Source organism: Cyprinus carpio, chromosome A15, assembly GCF_018340385.1.
Source record: "Cyprinus carpio isolate SPL01 chromosome A15, ASM1834038v1, whole genome shotgun sequence".
Lineage (NCBI taxonomy): Eukaryota > Metazoa > Chordata > Actinopteri > Cypriniformes > Cyprinidae > Cyprinus > Cyprinus carpio.
The window spans coordinates 16,155,560-16,181,140 of NC_056586.1; the positions used below are offsets into that span (position 1 = coordinate 16,155,560).

At 36.1% G+C, this 25,581-nt stretch overlaps 1 protein-coding gene across 4 annotated transcripts; it reads right to left on the minus strand.

Annotated features, from left to right (window-relative positions):
- Positions 1-1,287: 1,287 nt before the first annotated feature.
- Positions 1,288-20,965, minus strand: LOC109067072 (clustered mitochondria protein homolog). 4 transcript variants are annotated; one of them, XM_042771225.1, is made up of 27 exons: positions 20,815-20,961; positions 20,609-20,780; positions 14,562-14,746; positions 14,316-14,487; positions 13,702-13,845; positions 13,485-13,612; positions 13,253-13,407; positions 12,710-12,835; positions 11,927-12,074; positions 11,738-11,830; positions 10,957-11,651; positions 9,391-9,833; positions 8,447-8,548; positions 8,264-8,352; positions 7,912-8,064; positions 7,751-7,813; positions 6,959-7,203; positions 6,788-6,872; positions 6,546-6,699; positions 6,324-6,463; positions 5,469-5,549; positions 5,225-5,350; positions 4,906-5,027; positions 4,731-4,824; positions 4,245-4,379; positions 4,086-4,159; positions 1,288-2,867 (listed from the first exon to the last, which is right to left on the minus strand). In XM_042771225.1, exons 2-27 carry the CDS (start codon positions 20,736-20,738, stop codon positions 2,741-2,743), a joined length of 4,209 nt encoding a protein of 1,402 aa, XP_042627159.1. In that variant the 5' UTR covers positions 20,739-20,780; positions 20,815-20,961; the 3' UTR covers positions 1,288-2,740. The 4 variants fall into 4 exon arrangements, with proteins under 4 accessions (XP_042627159.1, XP_042627160.1, XP_042627158.1 ...); XM_042771226.1 differs by having other exon boundaries at positions 9,478-9,833; positions 20,609-20,965; XM_042771224.1 differs by having other exon boundaries at positions 20,609-20,965.
- Between the last annotated feature and the right edge of the window lie 4,616 nt (positions 20,966-25,581).

The following is a 25,581-nucleotide window of genomic DNA, read 5'->3' on the forward strand; positions in this document are numbered from 1 at the left end:
AAGTTATATGTTTATGACACTGAGACTGAGCACTGTATATTGCTCTATGTATATATTAGAGCAAATGTAACAATGTGCTGCAAACTGAAGGTAACGGGTGTCTTAATTGTGATATTTAAATTACGAGTGTGTTTAAATGGGCAAAATTACTTTTTTATATGTCCACTCGCTTTTTTTTCCTGACAATTTTAAAATTAAAAAAATCAATTTCTTTGTCTTTTTACACAGAAACATTCACATTGGCGATTAAACTGTGATTTGAAGAATAGTATACCCAGGAAGACATTCAAGACACTTCAAATTAAAGATTATAATCCAAAAAAAGAAAAAAATTAACAAAAATATCTGCTAATTTATTTGTCTCTGTTGTCAATAAAACCCAAACCTTTCTAAAATACTACACATCTAGATTACATCAAATTGGTTCATCATGCAGTTATTGAAATCTTGAATTGACGTGTTCCTTTGCTACATAACATGAACACGTCACAGATTTGGTGAACGTTATTAATTATGAAAATGACCTTTTGTGGTTAAATTTAAAACACTGTTTGAATCCACTGGTTTGTTCACTATGAGATGTGCAACTATGAAAGCTTGAATATATTCAATTGAGATCATATTTAACATTCTTAACTGCAGATTGGTTACTTATTTTTATATATATATATATATATATATATATATATATATATATATATATATATATATATATATATTTATATATCACAGCCCAGGAGAAACCTGAGGTTAAGTGTCTGGCTCAAGGACAAACTAGAGACAGGCTTTTCTCATTAACCCTTCAGTCCAAAGGTCACGCTTACTTGACATTGAACTTGTGATGCATCTGTTATCCGTTATTTAACCATTAAGCTACCACCAGCATATTAGGCATATTCCTAATAAGTTACTATGGCATCCTGTTGGTAAATACTTAATATCCTATTGAACTCCAGTTTCAATGTTTTGATTCAAACCTAGTTCATATATTCGAACGCAAAAATGTCCATTTTCAATTTGTTAATATATTGACTACAGCACACCCACGTGGCACCTAAGGGTACTGAAGTAGATATTCAAGGACTTCTGTCCAACATCCAAGCTTTCTGATTGCAAAATCCATCAAGAAGTGATTACGCAGATATAAAAGAAATACAGTTGCCCAATCTTATGACTTACATAAGCTTAAATAGGCACAAATCTCACACATAATTACATATTCTTGTTCATAAATATCAATTACCGGTTGCATCGCTTTTTACCCACCAATTTTCATAGACAAACCAATTTTCAAAAAGTTTTTGTTTTATAGGGAAATACAGCCAGGCTTGCAGTTTTGTTGCATCCATGTTCATAATCCAAGGTGCACTTAGTTTCAGTATATGGCTTCATACAGTTTGAGCACAACATTTGCAGGACACACAAAGCATGTACACAAGCAAACACATCATCCTTGACCTTTTTTTTTTTTTTTTGGTAAGTTACAGCGAAGCAGCCCATCTTATTTCTCTTTTGGTGGTCCTATATGAGCCCATACAAAAACCCGGCACTGGGAAGTGCAAAAAAAAAAAAATACAGCTAGAGAGGAACAAAACACAAGTCTCACGAGTTTCTGAACCTTGTGCTAAAATATTCTGGAGAAAGTATCAATCAGGTCTTGAAAAGCACAATATAAGTAGCACATTTTCACCATCATCATCCTAACAGGTTGTACGAGTCCATCTGTTATCGATGATGATGTATAAAAATATCATTATGATATTGTTCTGTTACAGCAGCTTTAGAGGAAACCTCTGAATGCATTTCTGCACTAGCATGGACAACCATAAAGAGACATACATACATAAACACGCACACATACACACTTTTAAAGTGAAAAAGAGTTAACACAACAGTCTAATTCAAATCAGTATTTCAATCAAAATTAATCAACTACCTGTGTAACCCCAGTGACAAAGCTTTATACAGCTTCCCAATGTATTTCTATAAAACAGACATGGCTTAAATTAACGTTTACATGAAAGATCAAATGGCTTCTCATGTTCTTTTACAAAAAGATTCCTTGTTTTACAGACGCCACCGATCTAAAATGATTGGTTGAGAACTCGCATCTGTGAAGTTGCATCAATCTGGTTTTGTCTAAAGGCAGCAGCCACGGCGAGCACAGAAAAAAACGTATGGGACACAATACTAACATTCGGTCCTGAGACTAGACCTTTAGAGTTTACATTCTTAAGCCCAAGATTCTTATATGTCTATCTCTGTTGAACTGAACGGTGAACATTTCTCTTCTGGTGCGCAGTGTAGAAATCACCTGAGTTTCAGATAGGGAGGTGTGTTTTTAGGATCTCTCGACACACGTGGGTTGGTTTGGGACGGATTGTGGTTAGCCTGGGCTCAGATGAGAAGGAAACAGATGGGGATGATGGATGGATAAGGCTCTGGTATAAAATGTCATGGTCATCTCCAGCCTCATCTGTGCAAACTCACATTCTATCTGCTTCCTCTGGTAGACCTCGAGGAGTCGTGTTGTTGAATAGCACATGTAAAACTGCTTTCATTCTCTTTATAGCTACAAACTACACTCTGTACTGTCCCCTGTTCCTGGTTCTCCCCTCCGCATTATATTCAAAGTGAACTGGTTAGATCAGACAGCTCAGTTCTCAGGTCCACAGGTTCAAACAGAAGGCAGCTGCATTGTGTCCTCCTCGTTTGGAGAGGGGCTGCATGGATGGAGTTGTTAATCATCCACAGGCAGGTTGTCATCCAGCTCTAACTGACCGGCCTGCTGTTCCTCCAGTTTCCCAGTATTCTGCATCAGCTGCCGTCTCTGCACCTCGGCCTTCAGATTCTCCAGGTCCTTTTGGCTGTGTGAAGAATCAATAGTGTGAATTTAGTTTTTACAACTTACAGCCGAATCATATCATAATTGTTATACACAAACACATAATAAATATTATATATATATATAAAAATATATAATCAAAAGCGACTTACACTATGGCCCCTATTGAAGTCCACAATTAAAATAAAATATTTACCATACTCAATTACACAAAGCGACTTACAGTGCATTCGGGCTATAAATTTTTACCTATCATATATATATAATAATATATCACAATATTACATTTTTTTTCTGTATTTTTGATCAAATAAATGCAGGCTTGATGAGCAGAAGAAACTTCTTTCAAAAACATTAAAAATAGTAATGTTTCCAAACTTTTGGTCTGTACTCACACACACATATATATACATACATACATATTATATATATACATATATATATATATATATATATATATATATATATATATATATATATATATATATATATATATATACACACGCACATATATATACACACACCATATACACATACATACATATATATATATACATATACATACACATACATATATATATACACATACACATACATATACATATACATATATATACATATATACATACATATACATATACATATATATATATACAGACATATGTATATGTCTGTTTATATATATATATATAATACAATATATGTAGGTAATACTTCATTATAAGTATATAAAGTATTAACCACATGTCTTATTAATAAATCAGGCTTGTATTTTTACATAAATATTATTTTGTCTTTAATTGCAAGAGTTTGTAAGACACATAAGCAGAGTAACCTATTTATGTAATATGCAATGCTATATTTTTGCATATTATACTACGTACAAAATCTAATCTAATATTATTATTATTTTATTTTTTTTTTTAAAGTAGCTAATTCTTCATTATCTATACTTATATTTATTTAGTAAGCCCAGGTTTTCACATTAATTGCTTAACAAGGACAGTTAATTCACATATCGTGCTTTAGTTATACTGGTGAATATTTTATGTTTACTTATTTAAAAGGGGGAAAAAAATGGTTAGTTAAAGTTCAAAGGTTTTTGTCAAATAAAATGACATGCCATGCCAATCCTGGTAAAATAAAACATTCAATTAAAGAACTGACATGACAAAATATTTAACCAAAAGACAAAAAATATCATTTTGGCTAAAACAAATTGGTGTAAACCTTTGCTCACCTGAGGGGAATAAAGATGATGCCATTGATGATATTAAGCTGTTCCAGAACACTGGCCATGCTTGGTGCCGTAAACTAGAGACAAACAAAATAAGCCATCAACACACATCCTGGCGAGATCATGTAACAACATCTTCAGGACAGCTGAGGTGTGACTGACCTTGAGGGGCATTATGCTAGCGTTGGATCCGTTCTTGTAGATCTCATTCATGGTTCTCTGTAGAGCCACAGCCTGCTGCGTGAGGTACTTCAGGTACTCTGAGCTCTCCTTCGTCTTCTCATGAGCTTCACCAACTTGAACACAAGTACATTTTGTTTGCATTAACACTTATTATAATACTATTCTATACATTAGTGTACTACAATCTCATTATTAAAATCAGCCTTGTATTTATATATAAAGCCTTTGTATTTGTATATTTCACGGGACTACATGCAATCCGAAATTTTGTGTGAGGGATTTCGCATGGGGTTCAAGCTGATCACATGAATTTGCCACACTGACCAACAGAAGCTTTTCAATTTGAAAGTGACTTCATACAACGTTGCACTATTGACGACAGTAACTTAATGTATCATTTAACATTTTACCAGGTTCAATCTATATTGAATAGCAAATCCGATATACAAGAAGGGTTGGCTGTACCTGGTTCTTGTATATGGTATAACCCTCCTTCTCATGATGCAGGGCAGAGCGGAACTCAGCCTTGCTCTCATATACTCTGGCCACCAGGTGATGACTGCAGAAGAACAGATGAATGTTACTACTTATTTTGACTGCATACGACACCAATGATTAGTGTGTAGTCAGGGGTATGTACCTGAGAGCTACTTTCAGGGATCGTGGCCCATGGTATTTGGAATTGATGGCCAGGGCGTTTTCCAGGAACCGCAGAGACAGGTCATACTCCATCACACCATGAAGCACCAGACCAATATTGCTCTACGTCAGAGAGAAAGATCACAGTGAGAGGTTGGCTTTACTCCACAAACCTCAACTTAAGTGACTACAGGAATTCAATTTCCTCTCGTCAGCCTTTCAGGGTTTACATCAACGTGATAATCAGTGATACTCAGATACACAGTGTTTAGTTATTTCCAAAACTAAGGATGAGTGTAGGCTGTGCATCAAAGACTTACATCGAGCAGAGCCATTTCTGGATGGTCCTCCCCACACACCACGAGCAGGAGGTAGCGAGCGCGGTACAGCAGTTTCAGGGCAGTGGACAGGTGGCCATTGGCAAAGCAGTACAGAGCCAAGTGCATCTGTAGAGAAGATTTACAGTTCATAGAAACTAGTTTGAAGTTCATTTAGTATTTTCATTTATAGTGGAATTTTTGTACATTTTCTGAGCAGGCAGCAGAAAATGATGTAGATGCTTACATATTCTTGAATAGTGTTGGGGTGTTCAATACCCAGCACTCTCTCACTCATCAGGACAGCCTTCTGCTGATTGCTCAGAGCTTGAAAAGAGGGGGAAAAAATCTTGTGATGAAATAAATGGAAGTAGTATGAAAATTATACAGTGAGGAGAAAAAAAGTAGTTCACATATTTCAAAATAATTACATTTAGTTTTGTGGTTTACATTTTTTTAAAAATATGCTTTAATGTTTTAGCAACTAGTCTCAAGGATATTTATTTGATCAAAAAATACAGTTAAATATACAGTAAAACAGTAATACTGTAAAATAGTTATTTAAAATAACGTTTTTTTTTTCTATTTTAATATATTTTTAAAATGTAATTTATTCCTATGATGAAACCCTGAATTTTCATCAGCCATAACTCCAGTCTTAAGTGTCACATGATCCTTCAGACATCATTCTAATATGCTGATTGAGTACTCAAGAAACATTATTAATTATTATCAATGTTGAAATTTGTTGTGCTGCTTAATATTTTTGTGGAAGCTGTGACTTTTTTTTTTTTTTTTTTTTTAATTCTTTGAATACAAAGAGAAGAGAAGAGCATTTAGAAAAAGGAAATTTGAAAAGGAAATCTTTTGTAACATTATAAATGTCTTTACTATCACTTTTAATCAATTTCTGTGCTGAATAAAAATGTATTGATTTCTTGAAAAAAAAAAAAAAATCTTACTGGCGCCAGACTTCTGGACAATAGCATATATTCGTCAAACCAATAATTTAACTAAAGCGTAAGGATCAAAAGGTTTTTAAAATAATTAGAAACAAATTTAGTCACTTGTATCCAAACATTTGACAGTTTTTAGGATGTACCTCAGGATGATCACCCATGATGTAGTTGAGCCGGGCAAGAAGCCGCAGACAGGCACAGATCTCCACATGCATGGCTCCATACACATTGTTGAAGAGGTTCAAGGCCTCGTTGATGAGCTCACAGCCCTCCTTTAGAAAGCCTTTGAACGGAGCACACATCAATCAGCATTCCAAAACCATCATATTTGAAAATTCATTGATAGGGATGTGTTTTAAATGTACCTTGCTGAACCTTGGCCTGCCCGCTTTGGAAGAAATGGAAGGCATCAGAGGCTTTGGGGTTGACGTGCTTAACGACGGGGAAGATGTTCAGGATGTCCTCCTCGGTGAAAGCCGGCTTATGGCGGCTATCGAAGTTGTACTCCTTTATCAAGATCTGCAGGGGAAGCAGAAAGGAAAGCCTTGTCGATACAGGCCTTACAAAGCACCTCAGTGACGAGAAGCGAGATCGATAAGAGCACTACCTGAACACCCGTCTTGATTGAGATCTCCCTCAGCAGGGTGATCTTCTGCAAGCCGTACTTCTCCACTGCTTGGTCCACACTTTCACTGTGAAACATAAAAGCACAACACCATTAGTCCCCAGACACACCAGGTTAATGAAATGCTTGGAGCTTGTTTGAACTGGTTCTCACCATTGTAGACTGAAGTGATAGTAGCTCTGTGCCTCAGAGTTAATGTTCTTCCACAGCTCACTAGGTGTCAGACTGGCCCATGCTGTGTTGTCCCCTCCACCTGGGACCCGGTTACGTCTCTTGCGGTTCTTTCTGCGGGACACCAGCTCATCCACAGGGAGGTGAGCCACGGCATCTGGGAAAGAGCTCAAGAGGCAGTTCAGGAAGTGGCTCACGGCAGCGGATAAAGCAGAGAGCTCCACACCCTGCAAATCACAAGCACAATCATTAACAAATGTTAATGCCTCTATTAAAACTATCAACAGCTACTAAAAAGTAAAAGTATAAAGGTATTGCCAAATGTTTTCTTTTTGGAAATGTTTAATGGCTATACAACCATCTAAATAATACCATGGTAAATAGATATGGGAACCATTCATTTCCATAGAAAGGTACAATAAGTTTGGGTCAGTAAGAAAGAAAATCATTTTTTATTCAGCAAGGATGCATTAAATTGATCAAAAGTGACAGTAAACACATTTATAATATTTAAAAAAACATTATAATATTTATTTAATATGAATGCTGTTCTTTTGAACTTCCTATCCATTAAAGGACCCTGAAAATACTGTTTCACAGTTTCCACATATTAAGCAGCACAATGGTTTTAAACATTGATAATAATAAGAAATGTTTCTTGAAGTTTCTTTCAAAAACAACAAGAACAAATCTTACTGACCCTAATACTGACCTTTGATTGGTTGTGTGTATGTACCATTGCATAACTCTCAATGTACCACAGCAGTAACTTACCTGAAGATATGTTTTGAAGATATGCTTTGCACATCTGGTGATCAGCTCTCCGATTCCAATTCTCTACATGTACAAACACAACAAATTAAATGCATAGTCTTTATTATTGTAATGTTCAAAAAATATGATTTTTGTAATATATAAATTGATTCTTTACTTACGTAGATATGTTCAAGTTGTGCTTTTGCAGGCATGTTGTCCACAAACTCCAGCACATTTCCAAGATAACGCACATTAATGCCACGCTGATGAAGGGCTTCTGTCATCGTTGCTCCATCCATAGGCAAAGAGCTGTGATCTAAACAGTCTTTTACCTGTGAATATTATTCATAAATTTAAATATTTATTGAAAAGCTGGTTTATCTATTATCATTTTTCTGTAGCCGTCATTTTATAATAGCGATAAACCACAAGGCAGTGCATTAGAATAACTCTACCACAGCCTCTCATGGATTATTAAATTTTCTAATGGTTAATAAACCTATGTGAGAAGGCAGGTGTTTAGTGACTCACAAAAGAGGGGATCTGGCAGGACACTAGGAAGGCTGCAGCATCTTTGAGGAGCTGCTTCTGTTTCTGGATGTCATCAGGGAAGCGTACGCCTGTAAGTGATGGATGAGGTCATGTGACCAACACTGCCTATATTATCAAAAAGGCTAATCACTATCCACATACAAAATATAATATATATCATACCTGGAGAGAAGATATCTGGGTTGAAGCGGATGTCGAACGAGGTGTTGCTGATGGAGCCCACAGCTTTACAGGCGTTGAGGACCACCTCTCGACTTTTGGGGTCTGTGAAAATGTTCCACAAAATGTCAAAATGAATTCAACAAAAAAACAACAAAATAAACCACAAAAAAAAAAATGTATAATAAAAAAAAAAAAAAACAAACTAAAAACAAAAAAAAAAAAAATAAAATTTTATGATATGGTGTTTGGTTGAGTCAGGGGTTTTCAAACTGGGTCCAGGGAACAGTTACTACCAATAAAAAAATAATACTTATAATTTTAAAAATAACAATAATAATATTGGTAACTAGTACAAATAAAAAGTAAAATATGAAAATATTTATTTTAAACAAATATTACTTATATTTTATTTTTGATGTAATAGTGACAATAAAAATACAAATAACAACAATATTAAAAATATTATATATATTTTTTTAAAATATTATTTATATATATATATATATATATATATATATATATATATATATATATATATATATATACACTTTGTACAAAATTAAATAATTTCATATTTTCGAGTCCTTCACATGAAAAAGTTTGAAAAACCCTGGGTTTAATTGTTAATTATTATTAAAACCTAAAATCTCCACCCAGTGGAGCCAGATTATCACAAAGCCAATCTAGGAGATCCAGGTCTCCTTCAGTGAGCCTCAGAGAGAACAGGAGCAAACAGCACAGAGGAGAGATGCACTGAAAGAACACAGAGAGCAAGTGAAAAAGACAACAGCAGGACATCTAATGAGTTGAACTCAGATGGCGCTAAGATAAGAAAAAGCAAAAAGCAAAAAGCAAAAAAAAAAAAAAAAAGTATGTGTGCATGTCTCTGCCAGCTCTTGCTCTTGTTTCCTCTGATGCTCTTTTCGGTCGCTCACAGGACGTACCAATCCCGGATCCATCTTCTGCTGCTAAAGACTCAGCCAGCTCTTTAGCTTGGGCAAGTCCAGGAATATTTTCATCAGCTTCCTTACCCTCCAAGGGACTATCACACCCTCCATTCTGCCTCTCTGCAGCTGAAGGCTCATGAGTACCATTGGTGTTTGCCGTAGGAACCTCAGATTTCAGATCTGCTGGGGCTTCCTGGTTTTCAGGAACAGACTTTTCAGACATAGTCGTTGCCTCCAAGTCATCAGGGGTTAGAGTAGATTCAGAGGATGTTGGAGAGGTTGGCATGCCATCAGGAACCTGCTCAGATGCTTCAAGAGCCTGAGGTTTGCTTTCAGACTCCGCATCTGCAGTGTTTGTGTCATGCAGGGCTGCAGTCTTGTCTTTGCTTGCTTTCTGCTGCATTAGCTGGAGTGCTGCCATCTTCATGAAGAGGAGATATCTGAGGCACAAGAGGATGACAAACTAGCCTTCAGGACTTTCAGAGAAGATTAATATAATTTAAGAGAAGTAATAGTTACTACTACTACTAATAAGTAGTAGTATTTTATTTGTAGTAACTAAACAAAAACAAAACTAAAATACATGTAAATATTAGTTTTAAATATATATTTAATTGTTTGTTATTTACATATACGTTATGTTATTTTTTGTAATAATTACAAATAATAAAAATATTACTAATATTAACAAAATAATAATTACAACAATAATAATTATGTTATAATAATTATTTTTATTTACATAATTTTAAATACATAAAAATAAATAAATAAAATAATTGTAATAATAAAATTAATAAAAACATTAACAATCTAAAGGTTGTCTTAATTAACTTTTTTTGTCTAGGTAATATTATTATTACTATTTATTAATAAAGAAGTACAAATTTAATTATGTAAATATTTATTTTAAATAAATATTATATACATGTATGTATATATAACTTACATTTTTGTAATAATTACTAAAAAATACAAATATTAACAATATTTAAAAGTAAAAGTAATAGCATTAAGAATAAAAAGTAGTAGTAGTAGTAGAAATAGTAATTAGTACAAAAGTAAAATATGCAAATATTATTCAAGTTTACAGAATCAAAAAATTACAAATAATATTAACAATTATGACAATAAAATGAAAAATTACAATTATTATTACTATTATTTTTATTATTATTATTATTATAATTATTATTATAAAAAAATATTTCAGATATACATCTCATAATCAACAACAACCTTATGGAGTGCAAAAAGACCTTGACTAATTTTGTAAACACATTGCCCTCGTATATATTCAAAGAACTGCTTGCGATTTAAACAAAGACCTACTTGTGATGGACAGCTATGATAACATCCTAAAATTCTGGTTTGTTTCTTTTACAAAGCTGTCATATGGCTTCAGAAGACTTTCAATATACACATTCAGTCATATGAGCTACTTTCATGGTGTCTTTTTGGAACCTGAAGTCCACTGCTAGTAAATCCTTCATTAGACAACAAAAGGGAGAGTAACTTTACTCAGATTTGAATGAGCATGTTTACTAAGTAGCATGAACTCACCTGTGCTCTACAAAGGCCTCAATAAGCTCCTGGCGCAAGCAGGCCAGGCGATGGCGATGCTGGCGGGGGAAACCCAGCTTCTGGCTCTCGGGGGCGAGCTCTTCGCCCTCCACCGGCAGGAAATTGAGGTCAGGAGGGAAGGTGCGCAAAAGGTCCAGGATGTAATGGCGGCCGTCATTGCCAATGATACCCTTACACTCCACAGAGGAGCAAAGCTCTACAGCGGTATCTTTCTCATTGAGCACAGCATGGCGCTGCACCTTCAGCGGGCGGCTGGTCTTCTCCAGAAGCTCCAGATACTTGGGGTGGGAGACTACGGTCTTCCCAAAGTCAATGGAGCCATAGATAACGCTCTGTTCCTGTTCCCGCTCCAAGATTCCAGGAATGATGGACTGTGCGGTTACACGGTAACCTCTGTAGTCCACCACCACCGTGCCCAGGGTGTAGAGCCCCTCCACGTCCACGGCACTGTATGCCCTCACCCCATTCAGGTCGTTAGTGGGGGCCACATGAGCAGCAGCGTCTCCGCCCAGCTCCCTGTAGTGGTCACGTACATCAAAACCCAAGCTGAAGAAAATGTTGTTCCAGATGAACATCTGCATGCGCGTCTCTTCTCCAGGGTTGATCGCCATTACATTGCCATCGATCACCGCCATTGAGCCACGCGTCGCCGCACCGGCAAAGTCACTATGAACCTAAGAAACAGAAGTGAGTTTGTGAGCTTCACATTGCTGATCAAATGAAACCGTAAATGTTCTAAAGCCAGTGTTGGTATGTTCACCTTGAATATGGCTCGTTCTCTCAGCAGGCGCTCAGGGAGGTTCTTACGAGAAAGTTCTCTGGTTGTCTGAAGCTCCTCGTTCCAGTCTCTAGTCTATCACAGAATACAAAGAAACTTTAATAGCACTATTTAAAAAAACAAAACAAAAAGTCCACTGAAAATTGAAGAAAGAATGACTTTAGGACATACTTGGCCAGGTATATGCTCCTCGTAGCCCAGACGGGAGGTGTAGGCATCCTCTGCTCTCACACAGTCCATGGCATGATCAATCTGTGGTGCAGTCCAGCTGTACACTTGGAAGGGAGTGGCTATTCTCTCAAATGGATGTCTTTGAACCCTGATGCAAGATCATTATCAATAAAATAAAATGATACAACCAGAAAATGTTTCTAAAACTGTCACACACAAAAATGTAAATAATTAACAAGTATTTAAATTAATATATATATATATATATATATATATATATATATATATATATATATATATATATATATATATATATATATATTATATATATATATATATATATTTTTTTTTTATTTCTTTTTCCCCCCCAGCAGTTTTTTTTTTTTTTTAAAAACATACAATTAAGATTTAAACAATACATATTTCTTTTCCCCCCCAGCAGTTTTTTTTTTTTTTTTTGGACGAACATACAGTTCTTGAACCGTCTGGAATTACAAAATAAATTTAAAACATAAATACTCCCAGTTTCTGCTAATAATTTTTTTTTAAAGCCAGCAGCTTTGTTATAATTACAGAAGATTTCCTTGCAGGCCAACTTACAAAAAAGTAAGTTGGCATACTGCTGCTCCTAGATATCCTCTTATCTCACTCCTGAGTAGAATGTTAATACTAAATGCAAATGTGGCCTAGCGGAGATAAAATGGGCCACGATTCCTAAAGCAGGCTAGAGCAGACTGCTTCAAAGAGTTCTTTAAATATGTATTAATAATAATAGTATATTACCTCTTCTTTTGCAGAGTGGTGAAGTTCTTCTTGAAGGCAGCACTAATCTGGCTCAGTAGCTCCACTAGAGAGTGGCTGAGGAAGCTGGGGTTGGCTGGCTTGGGGTTGAAGGTATAAGTAGTGGACCTGCAATGATTATTTTCATGTTATGACCAATTGCAGAAAAGGCCAGCAATACATTTCTGTACTATTTAGAGATTTGCTAAACATTACTTTTAAGAGCATTGTTAAATTATTACTCTTTTTACAACTGAAATTGTTTGGTGCGCACCTGGGTTCGACTGACGTCAGAGTTCGGTACATTTGGCTAGTGTGAAAGCGGTCATGTGAACGTGGGTGCACACTGGAGTACCGAACCCGAACAACCAAGCTCACAATAGGGCAGTCTTTAAAGCTTTAGCATTTTTCATTAAAAATCAATTCCCTTATGGGCAAATTGAACAGGATTTTTATTTCCAGAAATGGTGCGCTCTATCACTGACCGCAGAATGCCAGCCTGAGAAATCAGAATCAAGTACTCTAGAGAGCAGTGCAATCACTTACTGATTGAGGTAGAATCCACGGGTGGAGGCAGTGATGCTGACGTGTCTGTCCTCAACGGTCACAATGTACAGATACATGAGGTCTCCGTGCATCTTCCTGTTGCCAGGCGGTGGGTTCCAGCCACTCATGGTCAAGACCTTCAAGCACTGCATTGGCTGCAGACAGAGGACAAGACGAAAGTAAACAAAAGCAAAACATCACTAAAGAGTCAAAATCTGTAATCTGCTCCCACCTTCCAATCTTTGTTCTGTGGCTGAAGGGGAACTAAAGGACGCTCTTTGCTGCCTGGCAGAATGTGTTCAGGCGGTGTGCAATCAATCTGCTCAAGTTCATTGCCCTTCTTTTTGCGTTTTCCAGTATCTGCGTAGGTAAGAACAAACAGGTCAATGAATACTAGCCATCAACCTGCTAGAAACAACTCAAGACCTCTAAACCTTCCGGTCACAGACCTCCAAGGTCTCCATCTGTGAAGACACTGAGGAACGAGAGGGAGTTGCAGTCCACTCCATTATAAGCGTCTGATGGATCTAGGCTCTTCAGCAGGTCTCTGATGTGACGGACGTGAATGCGAGCTTCACGTACTGTGTAGGGCTCTACAGGAAGAAAACAAAAACATTAAATGCTCAGTACCTTCAACTGAGACGTATACTTGAGACTAGGGATGACCATTTTCGATCATTTCCATGATCGATCGTCGTTTAAATTAACGATCAATTAATTGATTAATCGTTAACCATAATACTGCAAAATGCGTAAAACGTTTTTAGTCTAAATAAAAGGCTGGTAGCAGAATTGTAAAATGAATAGATGCGATTACGATTATTTGATAAAATGGTTTCATGGTGCTCGTTGTTGTATTTTACAACACAATCTCAATGTTTGCAATTGACATTATAGCCATTTAAAATAAAATGATCCCAAATGACATGTGGGACTGTGCCGCACACTTATTGAACCTTTCTTTTTTCTCAGAATTGCGAAATATTAAACTTTTTTCAACAGTTAATCAATCGTCAATTAATTGTTGACATCCCTACTTAAGATGGAAGGTGTTAAATTGTACCTTCGACCACTTTGAGAAGGGAGCCTTCCTGCAGGCCTTCAATGGACTTGAGCTCGGCAAAGTTGTCGAGTACATTGCCGTCGAGCTGCAAGGAGAAGCAGGTGCGGTGGCAGGTGTCCTCGCGGTCCATCAGAACTTGGTGGATCTCTTGCACCATCTCTTGTGGTGACACCTGAGTAGGAACCACAGATTTTGTTACTATATTTTGTCTGTGTAATGAGAAGTCAGTGCAAGATCAAGACTCACCTGAAGGTCAAAGGGTTCAGTTCCTGGTGCTTGGATCTTCACAGTGAAGCCAGTGTCTTGAATTACAATCACTTCCTGTTCGTTAGCATCTTCTGCGTCGGCACTGCCGTCCTGCTTGGAGTCGGCCTCCTCAGCCTGATCATGACCTGCTACACCATTCATCACTGCGGTCTCACCACGGTGCCCTGTGGGTAGAAAAAAATAAATAAATGTGACATTAATTTAAACTACTCACAGCAGTTACAGAGCTCAAGAGTCATTTATGTCTGACTTTTAAAAAGATTCCTGGATCTGAAATGTTTAATTTTAGGAAGCCAATGGCTTCCTAGTAATTTTGTTGAACCCAAAGCACTGATTAATTGGTTTGTACAGTCAAATTAAACATTCCAATACAGTGTTGTTAGAGTTAACTGAACATAAAATTAAAGTTTTCAGTAATTTAAAGCTGAAACAAAATATAAATTTTAGATGAAAAACTTTAGGAATTTAAAGACAAAAACTGGCAACTGAAATAAGTTACTGAATTACTAAGACTGAAACAAAAATAAATTAAAACTACAAAAAAAATAATAATAACTAAACCTAAAATTTAAATTAAAACTTAAAATATAAAAATAATAGCATTTTAGTAATAATAATAATAATATAATAGTATATAAATAACATTGTTTCAATAAAAGTTGTATTAGTTGATCTCTACTCACAATACAGACCTCACTAATCACTTAGCTTGTCATTTATCAGGCACTGCTTAGCCTGAAGGAGTTAGTGTATTTTTACAACTAGGTCAGCTTCTGAGGGCCTGTGACACTTCACACACTGTACACAATACAGCTCCCACAGCGCAATGCCGAGCTGCCATGGAGATCTCCACGGCAACAGTTTAAGTCCTGGGTCTCGGGGGGGCAATCATTCCCGACAAGTTCTCCGAATGAATGCTGCCAGACCAATGCGGGTGCAATATCATCTGACTCAATTGTCTGAGGAGGTCCCATCTGCCTTACGGAGTGATCACTCACACAGATCTGCTGAGGCTGCATGTTTTGCTACACACTGAATTGAATAAGAAGACAAAGACTTGAAATCCCTGCTAAGGCAGGCATGTTTTCAGAGTCCACAGCTGTCTCGGCTGTAACTCTCAGCTAAAATACACTGTTTGCTTTAGACAACTGGAGCATGTCCTTGGCTCTCCTCAATGGTCACGGCTATAGCAACAAGAAGCTGGTCTCACACTACAGACACCGAGGGCCACAGGGGAGGCAGATCAAACTGATTTCACAACAGAGGATACAAAAACCCCAATCCCCATATAAAATCACTTAAAAGCATGATTTAAGTATTATACACAGTAAATGGCATGTAATGCATAACTTATTGTCACTGTGTAAAAGGAATGTGGAGGTTGAGCTCCCCTTCAGTCAGTTACAGCAGCCATCATTAGTTTAAAGTGAAACTGATGTGTTTCTTCAGACCTAGCGGCACCATATGCAGGGATCAATGCTAAGGATTATTTTTTTCTACTTGCCCTGCCAACATTTTCACTGGCCCTGCCACAAAAAAATAAAATAGTTGCTGTTATCATTGTTTTTGATCTATTATCTTGTATTCTAATAAATAAGCTTATGAGACACCAATATTTTAGATACTAATTAAATTTTACAATTCTCTATTTCAATTTCGATACCAGAGCAAAAATCACTAGCCAAAAATAAAGTTTAAACATCATTAAAGACAAGTGACAGTCAGTAAATAAGAACAAATGAGCAAATCACAAGTAATAGAACAATTAACAATTAATAGCATATAGGCCTATAGCACAAAAATAGAAATGAAATGATGCTTTAGGTTATGTTTGTAGATGTTTAGGTACAGAAATTGAAAAATAACATAAAATAACATTTGCATATTCTCCACTGGGTTGCACCTTGATTTTTTGTTTGCCGTTTGAAATTAGAGGCAACCACTGCATTTTAATGATGAATTGGAAAAAAAAGTGCAATGTTTGATTTATATTAGACTGTATAATTTCAAAATCTGAAGCAAAAACAGAATAACCTGACTTCAGCTTTGCGATATTCTGCTACATGAAACATCTGTATGAAACAGAAACAGCAGATGAACTGAAGATTCACTCTCTGCCAGCAGGCGGCGCTTATGGAACAGTAATACAGCGTTTCCTTGGTTACCGCTGTAAACACAGCAGCCCTGAGCTTATTAATACTCATTTAAATGCATTATACCTAGACAAAATAAAAAGAAAATGCCTTTTCTGAAAACAGTCAGTTCCGTTCCCTTCAGAAACACAGTCATATAAAATTCAATATTTGGATTTTCTTCCTACATTTCGCACATCATGAACAGTGATCTTGTTCTGCCTGCTACAGTATTCACAAGGAGGGTAAGCCACAAACATTCATTGCCAAAAAAGCTGGCTGTTCACAGAGTGCTGTATCCAAGCATGTTAATAGAAAGTTGAGTGGAAGGAAAAAGTGTGGAAGAAAAAGATGCACAACCAACTGAGAGAACTGCAGCCTTATGAGGACTGTCAATCAAAATCGATTCAAGAATTTGAGTGAACTTCACATGGAATGGACTGAGGCTGAATTTGGCTACAGTTGTCGTATTCCTCTTGTTAAGCCACTCCTGAACCACAGACAACGTCAGAGACATCTTACCTGGGCTAAGGAGAAAAAGAACTGGACTGTTGCCCAAAGTTGCCAAAGTCCTCTTTTCAGATGAGGGCAAGTTTTGTATTTAATTTGGAAACCAAGGTCCTAGAGTCTGGAGGAAGGGTGGAGAAGCTCATAGCCAAAGTTGCTTGAAGTCCAAGTCTCCACACTCTGTGATGATTTGGGGTGCAATGTCATCTGCTGGTGGTGGTCCATTGTGTTTTTTGAAAACCAAAGTCACTGCACCCGTTTACCAAGAAATTTTGGAGCACTTCATGCTTCCTTCTGCTGACCAGCTTTTTGAAGATGCTGATTTCATTTTCCAGCAGGATTTGGCACCTGTCCACACTGCCAAAAGCACCAAAAGTTGGTTAAATGACCATGGTGTTGGTGTGCTTGACTGGCCAGGAAAGAGAATCTATGGGGTATTGTCAAGAGGAAAATAAGAAACAAGAGACCAAACAATGCAGATGAGCTGAAGGCCACTGTCAAAGAAACCTGGGCTTCCACACCACCTCAGCAGTGCCACAAACTGATCACCTCCATGCCACGCCGAATTGAGGCAGTAATTAAAGTAAAAGGAGCCCCTACCAAGTATTGAGTACATGACATGTACAGTAAGTTAACATACCTTCCAGAAGGCCAACAATTCACTAAAAATGTTTTTTTTTTTGGTCTTATGAAGTATTCTAATTTATTGTGATGCACCTGTATATTAGTCATTTTTGTTTCTTTTAAAATCATTTCAAGTCATCTTAAGTTCCCTATGCAAGTTTGCTGAGGCCACCTGTTGAGAACCACTTCTCTAAAACAATTTCAAACCAGCCATTCCATTGAATTGCATCACAACAACGGCTGGCTTTTAAATAGATCAAAGGGTGTATGAGGTTTCTGCCTCGGCATTGCACGACCCTAAAGTCAATCCCCATGTCCTTCAGTGCTCTCTCATCTGGGTGAAGTCCAGATACGCCACATTTAGTGAATCTGAAAGCTGGAGGATCAGATGAAACCAGTTTAAATTAAACTATACTGATATGCTAATCTCCCTATGACAGTAAAGCCGAGCATGTTCTAAGACTTTACTCCAACCTTTATCCTTTAAGCCCATCGCAATCTATAAAGTGTGTTAACACAGTGTGAATTTAATAAATTAACACAAGCATCACATTTGGCACTGCTGCAGAAGTTCAGAACAGTTCAGAATAAAAAATAAAACCCTAACAGTTAATTTGCAACCTTATGCAGGTAAATCATTCAGTGTTCAGTACAGAAATATTACACTTTTACACTCTTAACCAGGCAAACTTATTGTTTTCCCTACAATAAAGTGAATTTTATCAATGATAAAAGGCAAGTGCAAAGTCCCATTGTGAAAAAAATAATGCTTCAACAACAAATCTGAAAAACCAAGTAAACTTGGCAGTTCAACCTTTAGTCCCTTGCCAAACTTTATCACAGCTGAGATCATGGTGGCCTACATGAGATGCAAACGAGTCTGCAGCTTCTACAGGTCCCCTGTGTTGGGACAACAGTGCATGGTGTTGAACATTTGGCACTAGTAATACAAAAGCTGCAGGAACAGATTCTTGTAATTTAAGCTGTGCAAAAGGTGCACATTTTTTTTTCACAGTCAGCCATGATTAAACAGAATAACTGGCAATAAATATTACAGTATAATTTCTGTGCAACAAAAACGGTCTAACCAGCTTCCTACATAGCTTTATTAAACATTTATTACGTATATAATCATAATGCAACTGCATACAAATCATGTCAAACGCACAAAGACATCTACTTTCACAGCTCATGAAGAGATCACATCAGTCATCATCTCAAGCATCAGATCCAGCATATTAAACACAGTCAAAGGCTGTCAGAGAGTGACCCATTCAGTCTCTTCCAAGGTCTCCATAAATGTTACACGAATTGCAGCAGCTCGCCAACTAACAGTGCGCACAACACCCGGCTATGTGCTTTAAAACGGATCTAATGACAGCTTGTAGCTCGACAATGATTCGCAAATTACAGGATCACTCCTACGTGGTAGGCAAACTGTGTAACCCCAGCACTTACCAAACAGATCCCTCTATATTTAACTGGTAGCAATAACCTTCTATCGGCATACATGCACCATGACTTTCCATGTGTGGCTACTTCCGCTTCCTGGTCGAGGAGCGCAACACTTTTCCTGAATGAAAACAAGAGGGGGGCCGATTGACAGGCGCGCGTTTAAACAAGCTATTCATTACTAATACGATATATTTTTTAAAGTAATTTATATAAGTCTTTCGATGTAATAGGCTCTTTTGGCCATTTAAACGATTCAATCCAGAGTCACCTAAAGATCAGACCGTAGTAAAAGCACGCTCTCCCTTCTCTCGCTCAATAGTTCCGTCCTACTGAAGGTGACCTTCAGTTCATCGGTGCTCACGCGCAACATGTGCGTCAGGATTTCACACACAGCTAGGCTACTGACAACACTTTACACTGTTGATAATGAAAGTTACCCTGTAACTAACAACTAAACCGTCCCGGTTGATCTCTAACGTTCATATTTAAGAGCTTTAGGTGGTTGTCCCAGATCTGCACTTGTTTAATTTGCTACAGCACGCATCCAGTAAATATTTGTCATTCTGTTGTCTTCTGTTTTGTGTTATATTGCAATTAACGTTTTCTAATTCAAACATAATATTCAAATTGATTGTAGTATTGTTTCATGAAATTGCAAATTAGGCTACAGTCCTCAATGACTGGAAAAAACTGAACTGGGACACATGAAATTACAATAAACACTTTTTAATTTTATTTTTGTCACTGCTATGTGTGTAATTCATGCAAAATAATAATGCATGAGTAAACAAACATCTGCTTACATTCACCTTTGCTATTGTTTACCATCCCATTACCATAAATAAGTATTAAAATCACACAAAAACATTTGATAGGAATGCTTCAACCACTACAAGATCATTTAAATATTTCTCCTCCAGTAATAACGAATGACTGAAAAAATCAGAAAGAGAAGCCTAATCACACCTTCTTTTAGAAATTAATCTCCTGAGAAATACCATGTGAATGAGTTTATCTAAGATCCAGATCAAGAAATGCATTAGGCAAGATATAAAAATGAATGGCCTGTACAAGGTTGTGCACCAACTTCCCTTTCAGAAACATAATGTTGTTTATGGGTGTTAAGCAGACACCCCTGCAGCACTTTGCCTGTTTATGTCCTTTGATACCTACTTCACTTAGACCTCTATCCTGTCAATCACACAACAGACCTCAACACTGATTTACTGCAATGGGCTTTTGTTGAAACACATCAGGATCAGTAAGAGCAGAATGACTTCTGCATGCTACAGTGTAAAGCTCTCTTACCGCAGGCACATGGATCCTTCGAGGCTGTCTTGCTGGTGTCTTTGCTGTTTGCGATCTCGCCTTCCCGGGTAAGATCAACGGGGTTACAGCTCGGAACTGATCCTGGGATGTCATCCGTCTTGCTAACCATGATTCGTTTGTTTCCCAGAAGACTTTTTTGGTTTCGGAGTTAAGCAACCTTCAGTCCGCTGCTGAATGGCCTTCTACGTCAGACGGGATGGCTGCCTGGTTACATGCAAAGATATTACAAAAAAACAACTTAACTTGCAAAGGACAGTTCTCAGCCTGGATGTCACACGTGGTTTATCCTCCTCTTGACCTGCTTGCCTTTGTATTTGTCCCACCCACCAAACACACGGCTACGGCAACCCGATAGCTCCATTCGGAGAAGCGCATTTTACTGACTCGATTTAACGTTGGATTCTTTTTGATTTATTTTTATTATTATTATTATTCTTTATTTAACACAGTTTATTAAAATATGTTATGTGAACCAGATTTGAAATTCCTGGCTGTGCATAAAAGGATCTGCATATAAAAATGGGAGGTCCGACTCACTTCTGAAATTCGGTTCTTTCGAGCAATTCTTTTCAAAGATCCGGTTTAAAACGATTTAGTAATAATTTTTACAAAAATTAAACTCATTTTAAAATATTAATGGCAGACCTATATATCCTTTAAGTGAATTGAGTTTGAAAGCAGCAATTTGATTTTTATTTATTTTATTTATTTATTTTTTATCCATATAGAGTGCCGAAGTTATGACGTCACTTTGTAGGCCAAAACGCGGAAGTGAGTTAGCATTTTAGCACCTCCGGTTCCCTCGCCCTAAAGTCTATGGGTTTTTTGAATGGGTTTTTGCTAAATCGCCTGAAATAAGGTCTGTGGTTAACAGAGCCTCTAAATATTTTCACGTTTTGATCTATAACATAAAACAAACCAGTTATAACCTGTTTGTGATTTTTTAAAACTTTATTGTGTCTTAAAAACGGTGGTTGCTAACAAGTTGCTAAAAGGGACTACATCCTTTGGCGGGGACTTTAGACGTCATCATGACAAACATGAAATCTCTCACTAGCCTGCGTTTCAGCCTCACGTTCTTAGAAGTCTACCTTTCAGTTAATATACATAACGTTAATATATATATATATATATATATATATATATATATATATATATATATATATATATATATATATATATATATATATATATATATATATATATTATTATTATTATTATTATTATAATAAATAATTATATATTATATTTAGTCTAACTGTAGTTTTTCCAAATATTGCTGTACACAGAATTCTGTGATATTAAGGTAACCGATTACCAGTTCTTTATTTCTGTGGAGAGACTGTAGGTCGACAATGGTGTTCAAGTCGCCGAATGAAAGATGCTCGTTTTACCGTTTTCCGTCCGATGTTACCCAGCGGAGACTCTGGGTTCGTGCGGTAAAGTAAGCTCACACATCGATGATTTCCATGTGAACACCGTATTTACTGCCTTAATTTGGCCACGACGAAACTTTAATGGTGCATGTTTCTTAACACGCTAATGTTACTTTGACGGTCAGATGGAGTTGAAAAGGCTAGAAAAGAATAAATGTTTTTCATAACCAAATCAACAGATTAAATACCTTTGTCTTTCTCTTAAAATATCTAAAAGCTTGTTTACTTTGCCACTGTTTAATAGATTAGATCCGCTGCAGTTTTATTAAAGGCTAACGTTACGTCGAGAAATGTGTTTAATTAAAATATTCAAAATAATAAGAGAATTTATTGACTCTTATTGTAACTTGAATGTGAGATAAAATTTACTACACTGGCTCTCACATTGGGGTTTGTGGATTACCAGGTAAAAATATATAGAAAATGTGAACAAAATGTGTATACATGGTTTATTTAAGGAACATATATGGTTTAATTATAATATATTATAATAAGCATTTGTTGATGCTATTGGACAATTCTCTTTAAATTCAACATATATAATTATATACAACTATTATATTAAATGTTTGGAATTAAACTGTGTTATGCTTGTTCAGAGATTGTTTGTATAGTTATCTTTATACATAGAACACTAGCGCGGTTTTTTTTCTGGCGAATTAGCAAATGGTATGCAAACATACAATCAAACATAATACAGTGAAAGATAATCTTTAAAGTTTATTTGGGGCACAATGATCAGGCATAATGATCTTTATCACAAAGAAAATAATATTAAGGTTTATATAAACTAACAAAATAAACGAATTAATAAAACATTAACACAAGATCAAAAATATCAGAGAGGCACGCATAAACAAAATTAGTTTCTAACATTTTTTGAAAAAACGAATGGGCAATATTTCTCATGAAAAAGTGGATAAGTGTTAATACACAGCGCAGATCATAATGAGCGAGCGTGTTTTTTAAATAAAGTTTGATGATGACGTTGATCCGCGACCATGGTGTGCTGTAGTCCGTTTATAGCCTACCGTTAGCATTTTATATCTGACGGCTTTATTTAGGCTTCAAAATGTATACATTTTGGATTAACTTGTAAAGATTATCTTGATAGACAAAACGTGTAAGGGTCACTAACTCTTTGTTGAACACAGATCTTATTTTTTGCGATTTTCCAAAAGTCTATGGGGAAAATGCATAGGCTTTTCGACGAGGGAACCCATGCGCCGCTAACTTCCGGGTTGTCCTACAAAGTGACGTCATAACTTCGGCACTCTATTGTATTTGGATACCGTTTGTTGGATGTCAGATTTATTTTGTTAATTTAATGTTGATTCTAGGTAAATTCTTTATAAATGTAAGTGTATGATGATAAAACCTCTGTATTTTATGTGTAACTATTGTGAATTAATTCCAGTCTAAGAGTAAACAGGCCTGCACATATTCTAGAATGATTAGAGACTTTAATTTACTGGAAGATGACTGAAAAGATCCATCTTTGTTCATTTGTACATTTTCTCCCAAATTTTATTGGTATGCCTTGCTTTATTAATTATTTATTCACACTTATGAATTCAATTATTAATGTTTATTTTGCTTTTTCATGTTTAATTTAAAAACAAAACAAAACAAAAACAAACAAAAAAAACTATGTTGTGATTGTGCCATCTGTTCCTGAAATCTCAGCGTGGCATATTCTAACCTTGAAGTTATTTATAGGAACATATCTCTGTCTATCAATTTTTTTTTTTTTTTTTTAAAGAGTTTTACTAATAAGGGTGTTTATTTTGGTTTGTTGCAACTATGATTGAGTCATTTTGGAAATATATTGCCTTTAAAAAAAAGTATTTAAAAAAATCACTAGGAAATTTCTAGTAAATTTCACAAATGAATACAAAGAAATCAACATGAGTCATCAACATACAGTATTTCCAGTATTTTCTCTGCTATTTGGTTATAAAATTGTTTTAGATGTAATTTAGAGTATGGGTTTACATATCTGAGTGATTAGAATTTTGTCCCCCTGAAATATTGTATAGGACACATTTGTAGAGTTGAGGAACTCAATAACATTAGCAACAATACATTTTTATTCTCTAAAGTCAATGATGTTGACATGTTGACTAACCATGAACAAGGACTGACACAGTGATTTAATAAACCCCTTTAATCATATAATATAGAGTACACAGTGGATTATTTATTGCGACACATTATTATGTGGGTCGTCAGAGATTTGAATCACTGTGTACATTTCAAAACATTCCAAATGTTTGTGAAACAGGACACTGATGTCTGGTATTGGCCAAATATGCGCATACAGTGTGTTAACATTACTGTAGTTTCCCATGAAATTTAGTTCAAATCACTTGTCTCATCCCTCTCCTTTAAAAACGAGACAACCAAATAGTGGTTTTAAAACCTCTACCACATAACAGTCAGTTTAAGGGAAGACAGATTATTCCATATTAAAGGACAAAAAAATTCAAATGAAATCAACATAAGACCCTTATTTAGCACACTGTTCATCTCATGGAATGGGGACTACAAAATTACATCAGACAGAAAACAAAACAGATATTGCATGTACTGTATCTATGGATAATTGTTTCAAATTCACCACAATGTTCAAAAATGTATGTTGTAAATATGATTATGTAGAAGTCATCTTGTGAGGCAGTATTGCTTATCTCTTTAACATCACAATTATAAAGCACTTAAGCATTTCATAAGCAAAAATATTCCAAGATGAATCATTAAATTGAAAACAGAAATCTATTAATTAACTAGTGGACGTGATTATATGATGTATCACACAAACTAATTCAACATACCTGCACTCTAAATCCTCCCTATTTCTACACTGATACAATACAAAAACTGGTTATAGGCCTTTTTAATAGTGTCAGGCATATGCGTATACATTTACAAAATAAGGTTTCAGACCCTGAGTGAAGCAAATATCACTTTGTTAGGGCTGTGTCAAATTAGACACAATTTTAAGATGAAAGGAAAACATTTTATGCATTCAGTAACAACCCTGTGAGGGCTGCTTTTCATATTTGGATTTTTAACAACCTTATATTCAATATTCAAAGCAAAATTATCATCTGATCTAATAAAGCAAAGAGAAATACCACATATACAATTGTAAATATCTTTAGAAAAGTTTGTAAATAGCTGCTGCTACTAAATCTTTTACTGTCACGTTATTTTGCAAAATGATGTTGTCACAGGCTTAAAAGCAGGAATATTGTCCTTAGCCCTGTGGCACTGCGGTCCTCTTATTAGACCCTGTTATTAAAGGAATAGTTCACCCAAAAATCTGAGAAAAATTTGAGAGAAATCTAGCACTACTTAACTTGCTCACCAATGGATCCTCTGCAGTGAATGGATGATGGATGTTAATTGATGGGCTGGATTCATGTGGATCACTTGTGGATTATTGTGGTGTTTTTATCAGCTGTTTGGACTCTCATTCTGATGGCACCCATTCACTTCAGAGTATCCATCTGT

Coding starts and splice junctions, on each gene's coding strand:
- LOC109067072 (XM_042771224.1), bottom strand. CDS start 20,738: ATGGTTAGCAAGACGGATGACATCCCAGGATCAGTTCCGAGCTGTAAC. Junction 14,747..20,608: donor GAAGGATCCATGTGCCTGCG/GTAAGAGAGCTT, acceptor TTCTACCCACAG/GGCACCGTGGTGAGACCGCA. Junction 13,408..13,484: donor CACAGAACAAAGATTGGAAG/GTGGGAGCAGAT, acceptor CTCTGTCTGCAG/CCAATGCAGTGCTTGAAGGT.